Source organism: Chrysochloris asiatica, unplaced genomic scaffold, assembly GCF_000296735.1.
Source record: "Chrysochloris asiatica unplaced genomic scaffold, ChrAsi1.0 scaffold00224, whole genome shotgun sequence".
NCBI classification, from domain to species: domain Eukaryota; kingdom Metazoa; phylum Chordata; class Mammalia; order Afrosoricida; family Chrysochloridae; genus Chrysochloris; species Chrysochloris asiatica.
The window spans coordinates 3,135,093-3,152,504 of record NW_006408742.1 but is presented as its reverse complement, the minus strand read 5'-3'; the positions used below and the strand labels follow the sequence as shown (position 1 = coordinate 3,152,504).

At 39.9% G+C, this 17,412-nt stretch overlaps 1 protein-coding gene across 1 annotated transcript in view; it reads right to left on the bottom strand.

The window, feature by feature from the left end:
• Nucleotides 1-17,412, bottom strand: part of ATP13A5 (ATPase type 13A5) — a 211,018-nt gene that overhangs the window by 93,282 nt on the left and 100,324 nt on the right. Inside the window, exons 13-17 of the mRNA XM_006873142.1 lie at nt 13,551-13,612; nt 10,847-10,997; nt 6,494-6,580; nt 5,498-5,654; nt 2,627-2,744 (exon numbers count right to left, since the gene is read on the bottom strand). Of these exons, the coding sequence (XP_006873204.1) occupies nt 2,627-2,744; nt 5,498-5,654; nt 6,494-6,580; nt 10,847-10,997; nt 13,551-13,612 (575 nt within the window). The remainder of the gene's footprint in view (nt 1-2,626; nt 2,745-5,497; nt 5,655-6,493; nt 6,581-10,846; nt 10,998-13,550; nt 13,613-17,412) is intronic.

Below are 17,412 nucleotides of genomic sequence, written 5' to 3'. Positions count from 1 at the left end.
TGGAGAGAAGAAGCAGCTGGAGACTTTAGACCCAGAGAGGGAGACGGGGCTGTGTGCTGATGACCAGGGGTCAGGTTTGTAGTGTATACCCTTTGGTTGTTTGATGATGCATGGAGGGGATTGTAACCATGGCAATGAAACGATATTTGATAGGAGGAATGTAAAACTAATGTTCTCCCATGTAAACTATTACATAATTCACAATAAAACATTAAAAAAAATGTTAATGTATTAAATACCTTAAGGATCTCAGAGAATACAAAATTTTTTCATTTCATTATTTTCTATTATAAATAGAACTAATATTTTCTCATTACCTAGAGCTAATTGTTGTTGTTGTTTTTAAGTAATGTAGGGTGAGTTTCAACTACTAATGACCCTATATATAGGGTTTCCAAGGAGCAGCTGGTAGGTTTGAACTGCCAATCTTGTGGTTCACAGTCCAATGCTGATCCTACAGCACCATACCGGAAGTGCCTAGAACTAATGTTGTTAAGTGCCGTCTGGTCGGTTCCAACCATAGTGACCCTGTATAGCATTTCCAAGGAACAGTTGGTGAGCTTGAACTGCCAATCTTGCAGTTCAAACCAACTTTGTAGTCCAGCCCATTAGCCCCTAGTGCTACACCAGGACTCCTAGAACTAATAAGTAGCCTTAAATATCATTTCGTCCATTTATTGTGTTTGGGGCCAAAACTAAACCTACTCTATTTTATGAGTTTTTCCTCTCACTCATTGTTTTAGGCATGCCAGCCTCTTCGCTACTGTATCACATTCATAGCAAAATCCTGTGCCCGGGCCTTTGCAGCCACTATTCCTATTGCCTGCATTGCTCTTCCTCTGGATCTCTGCATTCTTTGATCCCTTACTTTATTCAGATCTTTGTTCCAATGACACCTACTCAGAGAATTTTTCTGATCATCCTACATAAAAGAACATTCTTTGTCATGTTTTTATCTCCTCAGCCTATGTTTTGTTTTCAAGGTATAGATCATATCCTGACAATGTTTTATATGCTTGTTTTATTATCTGTTCTCTCCAGCTGGAATGTAAGTTTCATCAGGACAAGAACATAATTTTACCCAGCTTAATTTGCAGTGCTTTAAAGAGCAATGTTTTGTTTTTACTTCACATGTGACCTCAAATTTGCAGACTAAAACACTACAAACTCCGGAGTGTCACAAGCCTTTCTGCTTGCTCAAGAAAATCTATACCTTTGCATGCTAAAATGCATTCATACATTTCAAAACAAGTTTCATGATTCTTTGTAGAAGATTAGAATGTTAGGGTTGAAAGGTTCCACAGAGACTGTCCAATCCTACATTTGATAGATGACAGACAGACTCAGAGTAAGGAAAGGACAGTTTTATTCATGACCCTAAAGTAGATGGACTTGGGCTGCTAGTAGTACTAACAAATATCCAGATCATTCTCTTACACAGAAAGGCTAATTGTATGTAAACGGGCTTTTGCTTCTGCACTCGCAGAGATTGACAACCTCAGAAACCCTGTACAAGGTTGCTGAGTTGGAACTGACTCAATGGACTTAGCAACAACTCCCTATCATCAACACAAAATCAAATGAATGATGCATAGATTATTTATTATTTTATTTTCTACTGTTTTTAGATACTCTTTTGGTATAGATAATTCAAAAAATAAAAAATACTGAGAAATAAGAGAAAACAACTATGCTCTAAAGCAGGGGTGGGGAACATCTGGCTAGCAGGCTGTATGTTGTTGTTCTTAAGTGCCGTAGAGTTGATTCTGACCCATAGTGAATCCTGTACAGCATTTCCAAGGTTTGAACCACCGACCTTGAGGTTCAAACAGACCTTGCAGTCCAATGCATTATCCCACAGGGCCACACCAATACTTCAGCCATAGCATTGTTGTTGTTGTTGTTAAGTGCTGTGGAGTCGATCCCCACCCATAGCGACCCTGTATAGGGTTTCCGAGAAGCAGCTGGTGAGCTTGAGCTGCCAAACTTGCAGTTCAAATGGCTTTGCAGTCTGGTGCATTAACCCACAGCGCCACACCAGGATTCATTGGGGTGAGTTAATTAAATGTTTGCCCAAATATAACAGGCTAATTTTTAAGTTGATAATTTTGTATGGGCAGCAAATGGTATAAATTTTGACAGAAAAAACGTTCCGCACCCCTGCTCTAAAGTATAAAACATATTTCCCTAGTATAATTAAGAATACTGAGTTTTATTTCATATAAGGAACTTAATTTGAACTCATTACGTACCCAGATATGAACTAGTTGTAGTTTTGAGCCCTAAAAGAAGCACAGTCCAAAGGTTTCTGGGAGTCTTTAAAAGGGCCTACTATCTCCTTCTCTCGGTTGTCTTATATGTGTGATAGCCATGTAAGTAGTCATGTGATCTGAGGCTGAAGGAGGGTTTGGTTGTTTTTGATAGAATGGGAGCTGGGACTGAGATGGGCATGGTTCAGTGCAGACCAACTGTGACTCACTTGTATTGTAAGCTGAGTAAGACCTTCCCAGTCTGGCCTACAACTGGCCATCTCCAAGTCCGGGCGCTGGATGAGAATCTTCATCTACGATACTCATTCACTGCATGCTCATACAGCCTACTCTCATGCCAATTCCCAGTTCCTTACCTGGTTAAACTCATCACGTCTGAAAGCAACCCCATCTTCAAGGTTTTATGGGCAAAAGCAATGACACGGAAGCCTTGGGTTGTGTAATTCTTCAGCTTTTGTGAGAAATTTTTGGGCACTGTACGGAGACAGGGAAAGAGTAAATATAAATTCATATTTAGGCTGCCTAGCTCCTATGCAAGACTTTGGGAAGCAGTAACTCTCCCGTCTTCACTTTCACTCGCAGCATTACTTTAGAGGGAAAACTAGAGTTTTGTTCAAATACCAAGAACAACTACAGTCTACATCATTGTGTTCTTAATTCTCTGATGTAAATAAATGCCAAAGATGGCCTAGTCATCAATTTGCTATCAAGTACATGCACTGGGTTCATTTAAGAAACCGCCTTAGGACTATGTCTACCTGGTGTTTTTAAAACCTGAATGAAATGACAGAACTAGCTAATCCTCTACATTAGGGCTGAAAAGTTACAAGACGTTATAACAGTCATCCCATTGACTGTCTTTTAAACAAAACTTTATTGAGACACATAAGCACATTCATTTGAATATTGTTTGTGGCTGCTTTCATGCTACAATGGTAAAGTTGTATAGTTGGGACAGACACTGTGTAACCTGCAAAAACTAAAATATTTACTATCTGGATCTTTAAAGAAAAAAGTTGCCTCGAGAGGTGGCTCAATGTTGGCACTGTAATCATAACTAATGTTTGTAATCTGTAAAATATGCTACATAATGTGCCTATAAAGGAGTTTTGATTCATAGTGGTTAGGAATCAGGCTGCTAATCTCACGATCAGCAGTTCAAAACTACCAGCTGTTCCGTGGAAGAAAGATGAGGCTTTCTGCTCCCGTAAAGATTTACAGCAGTCTCAGAAACTCTATGTAGGGTTGCTATGAGTCAGACCCGACTCCTTGGCACCTAACCACCACTACCACCAATGTGCCTATAAGGGAGGTAATCTGGTTTAGGCACCAAAGCACCTGAGCTCTAGTCTCTACTCTACCACCAACAAACTCTCTGACCTTGGGCATGAGTCTTTCTCTGAATCTCATTTTCCTTTTGTAAATATGAGGGGATAACAGATCATGCTGCCCCCATTCAGCTTGTTTTTGTTGACTGACACTGAGTTGATTCTGACTCATAGTGACACCATGTATGAGGAGCAGAACTATTCCACAGGGTTTTCTTGGCTATGACCTTTCAAAAGCAGAATACCAGACCTGTCTCCTACATGCCACTGGGTGGGTTCAAACTGCCAACTTTCCATTTGCAGTTTATCCATCAAAACTAGTAGTTGAATCATTCACTTTAGACTATTTATAATTCTAAGAGGAGCTGAATATCAGGTTCTAATTTCAAGGATGCTATTAAACCATAAGGTCAGCGGATCAAACTGGCCAATCACTCCTTGGAAACCTTATACTGGGCTGCTATGGGTCAGAACCGACTCGACGGCACTTAACAACAACAACAACCAGCTCTCTGGGGTCCTGGTGTGCTGCTGTAAGATAAGCACTGGACCTCAAGGTCAATTTGAACCAAGGGTTGGTGGTTCAAACCCACCAGCTGCTCCTCAGAAACCTCCTCAATAACAACAACCAGCTCTCTATTTTTTAAACACAAGAGAAAATACGACTGAAAATGATATTAGTGTTAAGAATCAGAGGCTAGGACAACAGAAAGAATTGGAAGGGCTGCCCGAAGAATAAGAAGTTGGCAAGTGACAAGCCCAAACCTTTCTAACAGAGCAAATGCCATAGAAACCACTAACAATTTTAAGAAGATAGTCACTTATGTCTGTCTGAAGAAAACACAGAGAGACTGTCAATCTGGGAAGGATAAGGTTAACAGAAACTATGAGGGAAAATCAAAGTTGGAAAAAAAACGAACAGGCATTTCAAAGGTCCAAAAAGACTCCAAGTGGAGAAAAAAGTTAAAGCAATCATTTGCCAAATCTAAAATTCTGTGCACAAATTGATGGCTATCAGCAATCCTAAGGAGAATATAGATGAAAATCAGGAGAAAAGAGGCCAATTTTATCCAAATGAACTCATTTGGATGCAACAATATTCTTATAAATCTGGGCTGCTGCTTAGAGAGTATATTTGTTTATAAGACTAAGCAACAATACAAATCAGCTCAAAATCTAGCCCAGTAAGATGAAATTGCTGTGAAAATGATCAATTACCTTGCTTTAATACCATCTAATTTACTCTAAGCATTTTCCTTCTAAAAGATTTGTCTGTTCTATATTCCCTTCCCATCTATCAGTCTGAGGCCCCATTTCTGGAGGCCAGGCCCCGAGGCAGTGGAGGAGCACCACTGTCTGCAGAATAGTGTAGTGTCCCTTTGATCCCCTCTGAGTGCTGCACAGTCTCATCCTCGCTGCTTCTCTGACCCCATGTGGGTCTCCTTATTCTGCTCAGGATGCTTGCTTCTCATCTTCTCCTGGGATCATGGCCAGATATGTACTCCATGCTTTGAGATGATCACCCTCCCTTCATGGATCAACCAGATGCCTTCCCACTCACTCAAAAAGACTATCTCCACACTCATGGATTCAGGTTTGCTTGCCTTATGTGTTTCAAATTTAAAATATTTTTACTTCCTAACTGGACTTTCCCCAAGAACAATTACCTCCTCTGCCATGAGACCAGAAGAGATGGACGGGCCCAGTTACCATTAATAATAATATGTTGACATGGTTCATCACTTAAAACAAATTCACTGCACTTTTCAAGAAGAGGAAAAATATGGAAATTCACTATTTTCCATGTAATTTCTTATAAACCTCAAACTGCTCTAAAAAATAAAGTTTGTTTAAAAGAAAGAAAAGTTTTACTTCCTAAAAGAGAAAAATTGTCAATACCTGTTTCAGATCTGCAGAACCTGGCCACCATCTCTGGAGCACCCTTCATGTAGGCCTGGAAGTGATCTTCCCCAGCCAGCTGAGTGACCACCGACATCCTCTGCAGGTTCGAGGAAAACGGAAACTGGAGCAGGATGGTAATGACTTCCACGGGACTCTGTGATCATCCAACAAAGGGGAGCGTTTAAGAAGCTTTCAAGTGAAGGTTAGCAAATGCATACCAACACACGGGGTCTATGATGTGAACTGGTCTATGATATGAATGTAGGGACATGTTGGAGTGGAAATGCATCACCATAGTGAATTTTTTCTGGTTGTTTAAAGTTACTCCTTCACCAACTTGTTTGGTTTGACAAACTGGAGAAATCTTGGGTCACCTTCCAGGCAAAGCTCATGGGTTCCCTCTTCTTGATACTTTTCTATCCCAGAAACTGTGTCTACTCCTTCCTCTGTACCCCTAAAGCTGTCTATATCCTTTATTATAGAACTTAGCACATGGCTTTGCACTTATTTGTACCTATATTGGTTTTTCTACCAGACCACGTGTTCCGTCAGCACAGAACCCAGAGTAACTAGTTTTTGAATGTCTTTACTCTCCAGCACCTCACACAGTTCTCTAGCATATATAGGTACTCAGTGAGCATATGTTGAACAAATTAGTGACTGAGTAAATGGATGACAAGAAAGTATAGAAATAGGAATTGTTGCTGTTGCTAGTTCCAACTTGTGGTGACCCCGTGTGTTACAGAGTAGAACTGCTCTGAGTAGAACTACGTAAAAGTAGGGCTTTTATGACTGACCTTTCAAAAGCAGATCACCAGGTCTCTCTTCTGAGGTGACTGAGTGGGTTTAAATAGCCAAATCTTCAGCTAGTAGTCAAGTGCTTGACCATTTACACCATACAGGGACAGGATTATAAAAAAATACATACAAGCCAGGAACGTTTCACCAGGTTTAAGGGCAAGGAATTACATGATTTAAAGAAGCAAATCCTACCTGACTTGCTCTTGGTCCTGGTTTTATTATTACATGTGACTCTGACATCCCAAATGTACAACAGTCTACGTTGCAATCTTCCATAGTCTGTGTTAAAATGAAAACGTTCATAAGATTCCTTGGAGGAAAAGAATAAAGAATATTTCTTATATGCATAGCACTTTGTTTTTTTCAAAACTCTTTTCACATTTTCTCTTCTAGATCAAGTATCATAATGCCTTCATTGTCAAATTTCTGTTGTGTTGATTTGCATTAAGATCACCTGTGTAGAATGTCAAAAACTCAGAAATATTGAAACTATAATAAGTAGTAACTGATGAAGAAATGCTAGATACAGATGGGTGACTCTTCCTAAGTTGTTATGCCTAGTAATTAGAGGAGCATTTAAACAGAGATCTGGTCTACAATGTAGTTGGGTACCTTCACTCTCAGATGAGATAGGAATGGGCCCTGAGCTAAGCATTAGACTACTTATGTTATATCAATTCTACTACTCTAGTTGGTTAGAAAGCTTTCAAGTTATCTGCTGGTAAGCTAGATAGCATATTTGAAAATGGGTTGTATGACTGTTACAATAGTAGTAGTTATGCCATCCGAAGAGCCAATGTTAATCTAGAAAATGGAGAAGGCATTTGGATATAGAACAAGTTGGGGTTTTTGCTAAGTGACATCGATTCTTTCAATCCACAACTACCCTATATGCAGCATAACAAAACACAGCCTAGTTCTAAACCATCTCCGTACTTCTTCCAACATAGATTTATTTGTTCTTGACCTAATACTGCTTCATATTTAAAAAAGGGAAATGAGATTTAGAGAAAGACTTAACATGCCCAAGGTCAGAAAGCTTATTGGTAGTTGAGTGGAAACTGGGATTCAGGTGTTCTGGTACCTAAGACAGAATACCTCTCATCCTCACAATCATTGCTGTGTTTGACTTCATTGTTGCAGCTACTATTCAATCCTCCTCGTTGAAGCTCTTTCTCTTTTTCACTGATCCTCTACTTCACTAAGTATGATGTCTGTCTTCAGGTCCCTACTAATAACACATCCAAAGTAAGTGAGACAAAGTATCAACATCCTCGCCCCTAAAGGGCATTCTGCTGTACTTCTTCCAACATAGATTTGTTTGTTCTTGTGTCAATCCATTGTATATTGAATATTCTTTGCCCACACTATAATTCAAAGCCATCATTTCCTCTTCAGTCTTCCTTATTCATTATACAGCTTCCACAGACCTTGCTCTTCAGATGACATCTTTGCTTTTTAACACTTTAAAGAGATCTTACATAGAAGATTTGCCCAATGCAACATATCGTGATTTCTTGATTGTTGCTTCCATGGGTGTTGATTGTGGATCCAAGAGAAATGAATTTCTTGACAATTTCAATATTTTCTCCATTTATCATGATGTTGCTTATTGTCCAGTTTTGAGGATTTTTGTTTTATTTATATTAAGTTATACTCATACTTAAAGCTATAGTTAATATTGATCCAAAATATGGGAAGGCTTTTGGGTATATAAAAAGTTGTTGTTGAGTGCCATTGAATTGGTTCTGACTCATAATGACCCTGTAAAAGGTTTCTGAGGAGGAACTGGTGAGTTTGAACCACTGACCCTCTTTTTATCCTATAGGCCACACCAGGACTCCATATACAGAGTGGTGGTGGTGGTGGTGAGCCATGGAGTTGGTTCTGACTCATAGCTACCCTGCATAGGATTCCCAAGGTTGTGAATCTTTAAGGGAGCAGAAAGCCTCATCTTTCTCCCATGGAATGGCTGGTAGTTTTGAACTGCTGATCTTAAGGTTAGCAGCCCAACTCATAACCACTATGCTACCAGACACTAGAAAATTGGAGACTATCTATTGCTTACTTGTTTAACTTTAGAATGCCAATTCTTTTCTCCAGACCTCAGTTAAAAGAACAATTCTTATATCTTTCCTAGTGCTAAAATTCTTAGAATCTCTAAGATATTCTCTTATCCTATTATGTTTATGAAAGTCTTCTAATTACCAAAAGCTATTCAACTCAAGACTGTTTATGACCCAGCTTTACTGTTTGTCCTGATTGTCTTAAATTCGATGAATAATTTCACATTTGTGTGCTTTGTTTGGTGTGATACAACTGTTTTTCCAGATAGTTCTTCACAGCTAATACTAATGATTTATGCTCCTAGATAAGGCATACCCTTTTGTATGCCTTTGTATACATGTCATTTGTATAGATATATCAACCTTCTTGTGTTACAGAAAGAAGCTCTGTGAGGACCAGAATCAAAGCCACATATCATAACAATGACTCAAAGCAACTTATGATTTTATCAACTGCACTGATGCTGGTAAAAAGTACACAGATTCTTTCTTCTCCATTAATATCCAGGGAACTGACTACTGTCTTATCTTTATATCAGAAATATTTCTCTGGGCCAAATACTCTCTATTTAGCTCACTGATAACAGAAATTCCCTTGGTTACCAGATTTCCCCTTTTATTGCTTTGGCTTCTAGAAAGCTCAATTTTATAACATATTTTTTATTGTAGGATCATTGTGAAGTATAGCTCAATGTGCCTGCAATTTGTTTCCATCTATTTTTAAATGCTGTCCTGCATTTTATGTGTCACTGTAACTAACTTCAGAAACATTTGTGAGGGTGTTAATATTGTGTACCACCAAGTCAATTCCAACACATAATGATCCTAACGGACAGAGTAGAACTCTCCCATATGATATTGTAGGCTGTTTGAACTACAAGGTTAGTGGTTCAAACCCACCAGTCGCTCCTCAGAAACACTAGACAGGGTCACTAGTAGTTGTAACAGACTCAACAGCTCTTAAACAACATCTTTATGTAAAGGAGCCCTATTGCTGCTGTGAGTTATGCGTCGGGCTGTTCACCAGAAGACTCAACACCTGCTATAAGGGAGACAGATAAAGCTGTTGGATCCTGTAAAAATTTGCAGTCTCAGAAACCCTTGATAATCAAAATCAACTCAATGGCACTCACTGGGTTTGGTTTTTTGGTGACCTTTATGGAAGCAGTTCTCCTGTCTTTTCTCCCAAGGCTTGGCTGGTGAGTTTGAACCACTGACCTCTTAGTTAGCAGTAGAGTGCTTAACCATTACACTACTAGCGCTCTTTGATCGGTTGATTAACTGATTCCCTACACGTATTTGGCAGTTCATTTCATAAAGCTCCTTTAGTTTCATAATCTCAAAGCTTGCCCCAACTCCTTTAGTGATGCATTACTGTCCCAAATGTATAGAGGGGGTAACAGGTTCAGAGTCTTGGTACTGAATGTGGGGTCACACAGCTAGACAGTGGTGCAGTCCAGAAACCTTTCTCTATGTCCTTAACCCTTTACCTCCAGGACAGATTTATACCCTCCACTTATCATTTACACTGAGCTCAGAAAATTGAACCAGTTAGAGCTAGGGTTCTCCAGTTTGAGTTCCAATACAACAACCATGAGTCATTATGACTCTTTCAATTAACTAAAGTTAATTAAAATTAGCTAAAATTAAAACTTCAGTTCCTCAGTCACATGGTGTTGTTGTTAAGTGCTGTCAAGTCACTTCTGACCCATAGCAACCTTATATAGGGTTTCCGAAGAGCATCGGGTGAGCTTGAGCCACTGACCTTGTCATTGAAACCAACTTTGTAGTCCAACGCATTAACCCACAATGCCACCTTGACAATGTTCAATAGCCACTTTTGACAAGTGACTACTGTGTCGGATAGCATAGACAGAAAACATTTACATCAGCACAGAAAGTTTATCGTAAAGTACTGCTTGAGATAACTGTTTTTCTAAGGATGTTCTAGAGAAAATTTGTACAATAATTTTGTTTGTCGATAAGGTTTTCTGTAATGACTCGAATAGGTTTGCTAAATACAGTATATCATACTCACCTCTTGAATGTTCACAAGGCACAACAGTGCATTAACGAACTCCTACATTAAGAAATTGATTTAACTTTGTTTAAATGTTGCTGTGGTTGTTAAGTGTTGTCGAATCAGTTCTGACCCATAGCGACCCTGTATAGGGTTTCCAAGGAGCAGCTTGTGAACTTGAACTGCCGACTTTGCAGTTCAAACGGCTTTGCAGTCTGGCGTATTAACCCACAACACCACACCAGAACTCCTTACTTTGTTTAAACAGCAGTTCCCAACTGTGGAACCCTACTTCATGTCACACTCCTTAACAGAATTCTTTTGGGGCAGAGGCTCCAAAAATTCAAAATTCTTTGAATCTTCTCTGGATTTCAACTTAGGTTAGAAAAATTTAATACCCCCAGTAAGGAATTCTTCAAATGTTTCCCATTCAATGACATCAAGAAACTGTCACCTTACCCAGGCGGTGCCTTCAAACATTTTGAGGTCTAGTGGGTCTCCCTGGATGGTCCCATCAAGAAGAATTAGAGAGTGGCAGCTGGCCATGGCCGCACACAGTGGGCTCCATGGTAAAGCCTCCCCAGAGGTAAAGCTGTGGCCTTCCTGGAAGCTGGGAGAGAAGGTAATAAGTCAATGCAATCAATAAAAACATTCAGCGTGTCCTCATCCTAAAATCTGACTAAGGTAGATCTTCAGTTTTGCCGCCAGTGTGCTCGCTTCAACCCTGTGCTCCATATGAAAAAGTCCAAGCTGTTTAATCTGGTTTTCAAGACCTTGCCCACTCCAATTCTACTTATACGTTTAGCATTAACTCCTACCCATGTCTTTATGCACTGGATTCTATCTTCAAATTAATCTTCTTTCTATTTCTGTATTGTCTAGGGACTTCCCTGTCCTTGAGTCTCTGATCATTTGGCTTCTTCATTTCCTAATTAGAATATTCTGCCTGCAGAGTGACCATTACAAAACCCTCCATTGAATTGTATGTGGTTTTCATTATCAACAAAGTATGCTGCTGGCCAATGAATAATATAATATCGGAGACCTTGAATAAGATCACAGGGAATTTTGTCCTGTAACATGCAGCCAACCCACATAGTAGCAGAATTGGTAGAAGGCATGAGCAGGCAGCTCAGAGCTGTGCTCTAAAACACCCTCCAGGAAAGAAGTCTTTCTAGCTAGACTAATAAAGTATTAAGGAAGGGGAAAAGGCCAGCATGGTGGTTCTCATCCAGTGAAGGCATGCATGGGCTCTAAAGTATTCTTCACTCTGTAAACTTTTGGAGTTTGCCCTCATTTCCAGAAATTCCTGGTCTGAACACACTGCCCCTCTTTGAACAATATAGACTGGCTTGATTTACCTTCTTCTCCTCCCACCTTACCTGGTGGACAATGGTTAAGCACTCAGCTACCAACCAGAAAGTTGGCAGTTTGAACCCATCCAGAAGCTCCACAGGAGATGTTCTGGTGATCGGCTTCCATGAAGGTAACCGTCAAAATACCCCTTTGGGGCTGTTCTCCTTTGTCACATGGGCTACTGTCAGCTGAAATTGACTCAGTTTGCTCAACAGTAAACAACAGGGGGAAGAGGAGAGGTGCAAACTGTAACCATCCTTTTCCGCTTTCATTGCTCTGGTCGGACCCATTGCTCTGGTACAATCCCAGCTGGTCTGTACAGAGGACGCAGGGCATCTGGGTAGGCAGGAGCAGTGAACAGCACTAAAGATAGCGTAGATTTCCTCCTGAAGCCCCACACTGCCCATGCTACCCTGGCCTCATCACTATGTTGGGAAGCTCCTTCATAACACCTTCTCAGCCACTGTTTGAATCCAAGGTGGGGTACACATCTTTACTCAGAATCAGCAGGTAGGTCTCAGTCCTATGGGGAAGGACGCATTCTCTGAGGAGGGGCACTCCCTCCATCCTCCAGCTGTGCCATGCATTAGGCATCTGTGTGACTGCCCCTCCCCTAAACGAGTGCCAGTTTTTAGTTGGAACTTGTAAAAATTCTAGCTCTGCACCCTTCCAAACCTATTTCAAATGATCCACTCATTTTCAGAATTAAGTTTCCACCTTTTACCTACCACGTTATTATAATCATGAACACTGTGTGTTAGATCAAGCAATCACTGTTTCTTCTTGCTTGCTCTGATATCCATGTTTTCATGGTAACACTTTTCATGGTCTGTGTTGTGCACTGAATGTGGGTACATTTGCATCTGCACTGTGAGATTCTCTTGTGTACCCGCCCCTACACATGCCTGCACTAGTACCCTGAGGAAGCCTTTGCAGGTTTGACTTAAGTACAGTCCTTTTACTTACTTTACTTATACATCTGTTTCACTTATTCGGCTTCATAACACCCACCTCATTCTAGTCCATTTTTCATTTTGAGTTTGAAGATCTGCTTCCCTATTCTGATTTTGAACTTGCTGTTGAGTCAGTTCACGTGGTTTTGAACCATTGACCTTGTGGCTAGCAGTTCAGTGCTGTTCCTCTAGCATCAATCATTTCATTAAACAAGTTTAGAATATTTGGGAGCTGATGTCATGAGCCCTGGTGGTGCTGAGGGTTAGGTGTTGGGCTGCTAATGAAAAGGTCGACAGTTCAAGTCCACTAGCTATACCATGGGAAAAAGATGTGGCTGTATGCACCCATAAAGATTTACAGTCTTTGAAACCTTATATAGGGTTGCTATGGAGTCCTGCTGTGGCACTGTAGGATAAGCACTGGACTGTGAACCACAAGTTCAGTGGTTAAAACTCACTAGTCACTCACTGGAAACCCTATACAGGGTCTCTATGAGTTGGAATCCACTGGACAGCACTTAACAACAAAGTGTCACTGTGAGTCAGAATCAACTCAATGGCAGTGAGTTTGTTTTTTGGTTTGGAAGTTGATTTCAGGCCATTTATATATATTTTGGAGTTCTGATGTGGCACTGTGGGTTAATGCACTAGACTGCAAAGATAGTTTAAACTGCAAGGTTGGTGGTTCAAGTTCACAAGCTGCTCCTCAGAAACCCTATACAGGGTCGTGATGGGTCAACAATAACAACAACATAAATATTTTATGTGGCATTCATCCCTCAACACAAAAAGGATAAATTTAAGAATCATATCTAAAATAAGTCCAGAAAATACACATTCCTTAAGGGACTTACCTGTTGTCAGCAGTTGGGACTGTGCCCCAAAGGTCCAAACCATCTTCTGTAAGAGTACCAGTCTGAATAAAAATTAGAATTGAGATTAGTATCCAATTTTAGGCTTTTAATGGCATTGTGAATTAAACAAAGCTCAAGCCTCCAAGAAATTACAGAAGATCTCATTGTCCAAAGCCCTCTTCCTTAAGAAGCATCAAATTCTGAATCAGAGAACCTGTCCAAAAGAAAGATTTAGCCAGTGACAAATGATCCTAAAAAGACCATGTTGATAATTAAGTGATTAAAGTTACTATGACAAGGAAATGAATGTGTTATGTGTTTTGTTTTGTTTTGATTTGTTTATTGTTGTGACTACTGTTGTTGCTAAGCAGAAAAGTGTCAGTGAATGGAAATCCAACAAGAGCCAGCTCGAGATTGACTTCTTAGTTAGCACCTGCTGTCTTTTTAAAGCAGAGCTTGGATTTTTCTTTCTTTTTTTTTCAAGGCAGTTTAGTTCACAGTTTGCCATCTGGTTCACAGTAATTTTCTAAAAATATGGGTGACGTGGTGACTGTCCAGATTGATAATGAAATGTTGATACAGGGCTGTGAGTCCATAGAGAGAAACTAAGTGCTGATAGTAAATATTAATTAATGTCCATGAATGAGTTTTATTGTTAGATCAGGAGGAAAATGGTGAGGAGATTTGATTTGCTGAAAGATGGGAAAGTAAGTGTCAGATAACGAACTGGAGACAGCAAAATCAAACTAAGTACTATCACAGCGCTTTTAATTTCCTCATTGTTTCCCAGTTGCTCATTAATTACAGATCCTGGTTTCTTTATGCAGTAGGTTAACAACATGAGGCCTATTTAGCATAGAGTACAAGGAAGTAGAGTTTGACTATGAGCTGTTTAACACTGCCAAGACAGACCGGAGTGGTACAAAGCACTGCAGAACATTCCGCTTCCAATGCAGGTCTCTGACAGTTTTTAAAAGTCATTTCTGTATAAGACACTAAATTTTCTAATTTTCTTTTCCATGATGTTTCATACCATTATGGCACAATGATATTAGCATGATGCTTGTAAATGTTTTTCTTTCTTATAACTGAGTACGCAGGGTAGAGATATTCTCTGTGAGAGGTGTCTTGAACGGTCTAATGGCGTTTTTAAAGTGTTCAAGAGCAAAGATGTCAGTTTGAGGGCGAAGGTGTACTTGACTCAAACCATGGTATTGTCAATAGCCTCATAGGAATGTTAAAGTTAGGCAATGAGTAAGAAAGATCATACAAGAATTGATACATTTGAGTTATGGTGTTGGAGAAGAATATGAAAGGTAACAGGCTACTAAAAGAACAAATATATCTACTTTGGAGGAAGTACAACAAGAATGCTCCTTAGAAGTTAAGATGGTCAGACTTCATCTCTCATACTTAGGACATACTATGAGGAGGGACCGGTTCCTGGAGAAGGACATTATACTTAGTAACGTGGAGGGTCAGTGAAAAAGAGGGAGACCCCCAAAGAGATGGATTGGCACATTGGCAGCAGCAATGGGATCAAGCGTCACAACAATTGTGAGAATGGTGAAGGACTGGGTGGTGTTTCATTCGGTTATACATGTGGTTACTAAGGGTCGAAACCAAGTTGATGGCATTTAACAATAACAACAACAAGGGCACAGTGTGGAGGCCTAGACTTGTGCAAATGATTAACATGCCTGGCTACTAAATGAAAACTGGAGGTTCCAGTCTGCTTGGAGATGCTTTGGGAGAAAGGCTTTGGGAGAGATCTATGTATGATAAATCAGCCATTGCTACCTCTACAGAATGTAGTTCTTCTGTGACACGCATGGGGTCACCATGAGTCAAAACTGACTCTACAGTGAGTGTGTTTTAGGGCAGGTTATAGTCAAAAGAGGCATAGCCAGAAGTCAGGCCTTTCAAAGTCTCCCATTAGACTATTAAGTGACTTTTGCAAGACATATAGACAAAACCTATACTGGGGGTCTGGATTAAAAATTTAAGGAACAATTGATTCATTCATCCATTTGGACTTCACAATAAGCTAACATGCTGTGTGAGTTATTCCTTGAACAACAATAAAAACCCGATTTGGTTAATTTTCTTTCTACATTTTATAAAGGCCTGCCTCCCGTGTGTTTAGAATTCAAATCCCCTTGAGTTGTTCCATTTCAAAAACCGTTAACAACTTAATTCAAAGTGCAATGTTTTCTTGATGATCCGATTGTTTTTCAATGTCAATATCATGAAAATAGAGATGTGACCTCAGTAAAACAGACAAGGAACTGTGTGGTTTCTCTATGTGCTGATGACCCATATACAAAGAAATCAATCATAAGTAGCAAGAAAACTTAATTATGTTTGAGGTTCTAAAGGGAATACCTAACAAAAATACAAGCCCGGGCTTGGGCTGAATTGCAGAGAAAAGAAGAATCCTTGTTTTACAGAACTTGAATAGCATTATCTATATAAACTAGAAAAAAACATACTCAGAAGCCAAGAGGTTAATGTCCATCCAACACACTGAATGGAAACTCACTTTAATTGTGGAGTCCCTTACTTCAACATCATGTTGCTAGAGCTTAATAATATGAAAACTGGAAGGAAGTGTAATAGATCATTGTAGTTCAATCGTCTTATCTTAAAAACTCACACAGAAACTCAGTGTCAAATTCAGGATTCAGTTTCACATTTGGCCAATTCCCAATCAAGAGTTTTTTGCAGTACCCCATGCTGTTATACCATAGAGAGCTAGACCAAGCATGCCTCAGAGCTGTCCTTTAGCCAGTCTTGCAAAGGAGTGTGTGAGGATGGGGAAGGAAGGGTTTCAGCAAGAAATAAAGGAATACCCTCAGGAAAAATAAATTATAGAAACCAACAGATTTGTCAGGAATATATTTTATAAATCTCTCTTGCCTTTAGATGCTGAATAAGCAACAGAAAACTTCCAAGGTGTTGTTGGAGGGCTCTGGATCTAACATGAAACTAATTTTGAGTTAACCCTGCTGGCTTCTGATTACTGTCAATGGAAGACTACCTTTGCCAAACAAACACACAAAGACTAAAACTAAGCAATGATCTAAGTAAACTGCCACATCCAACTGGTGATGGAGACTTGTCAGGTCTACTTTCTGAGTGTCTTCACAGACTGTCCTTGGTGCTTCATGCCTGCCCCATTGTCTAGAACCATGAATTGTCTCTTCAGTTGTCCCCAGGTGTCCTTCAAACAGGTTTCGTGCCACAGTCCTATTTCCCTCCTCCCCAGACTGAATAAAGAAAATAAAAGTATTAAAAATGTAACAGGTCTTCTCAAAAAGTAATAAGAGCTTGCATTTTCCCTCAAGAAAAGGTCCCTTCATCCTAAGCCCGCCTCATAGGGCCCTCACTAGAGAGATTTTGTCTTTTCTAGTTTTGTTTCCTACAGACATTCTAGCCACACTCCACTGTACTCTGTTCCTCCACACATTCCAGGACCTTTGAATCCTGTGTTTTGGAATTGTTTTCCTCTGTGCCTGGGACCCATCTTCTACTCTATAGAAACCAAAGCAACAGCTCAATGATGACCTCCCACCAACTGCACCCTGAGGGTTTACCCACACCTCTATCAAAACATAATTTGATTCCTTGGTATTGCCACTGTCTACAATTCTGTTTTCCCTACTTCTTCTCCTAGACCATGAGCTTCTCAAGAGCTAAGAACATCTCATTACTAGGACTCTATATTAGCCATGTGCACTGTTATCTACCACTGTGGTTTAACTAAATATATAACAAAAGTAGCTGCCTACATTACTGTCAATGGAGACAAACAGAAAGCCTTCCCTCTGAAACAGGAACCAGTCAAGGATGCCCTTTGTCA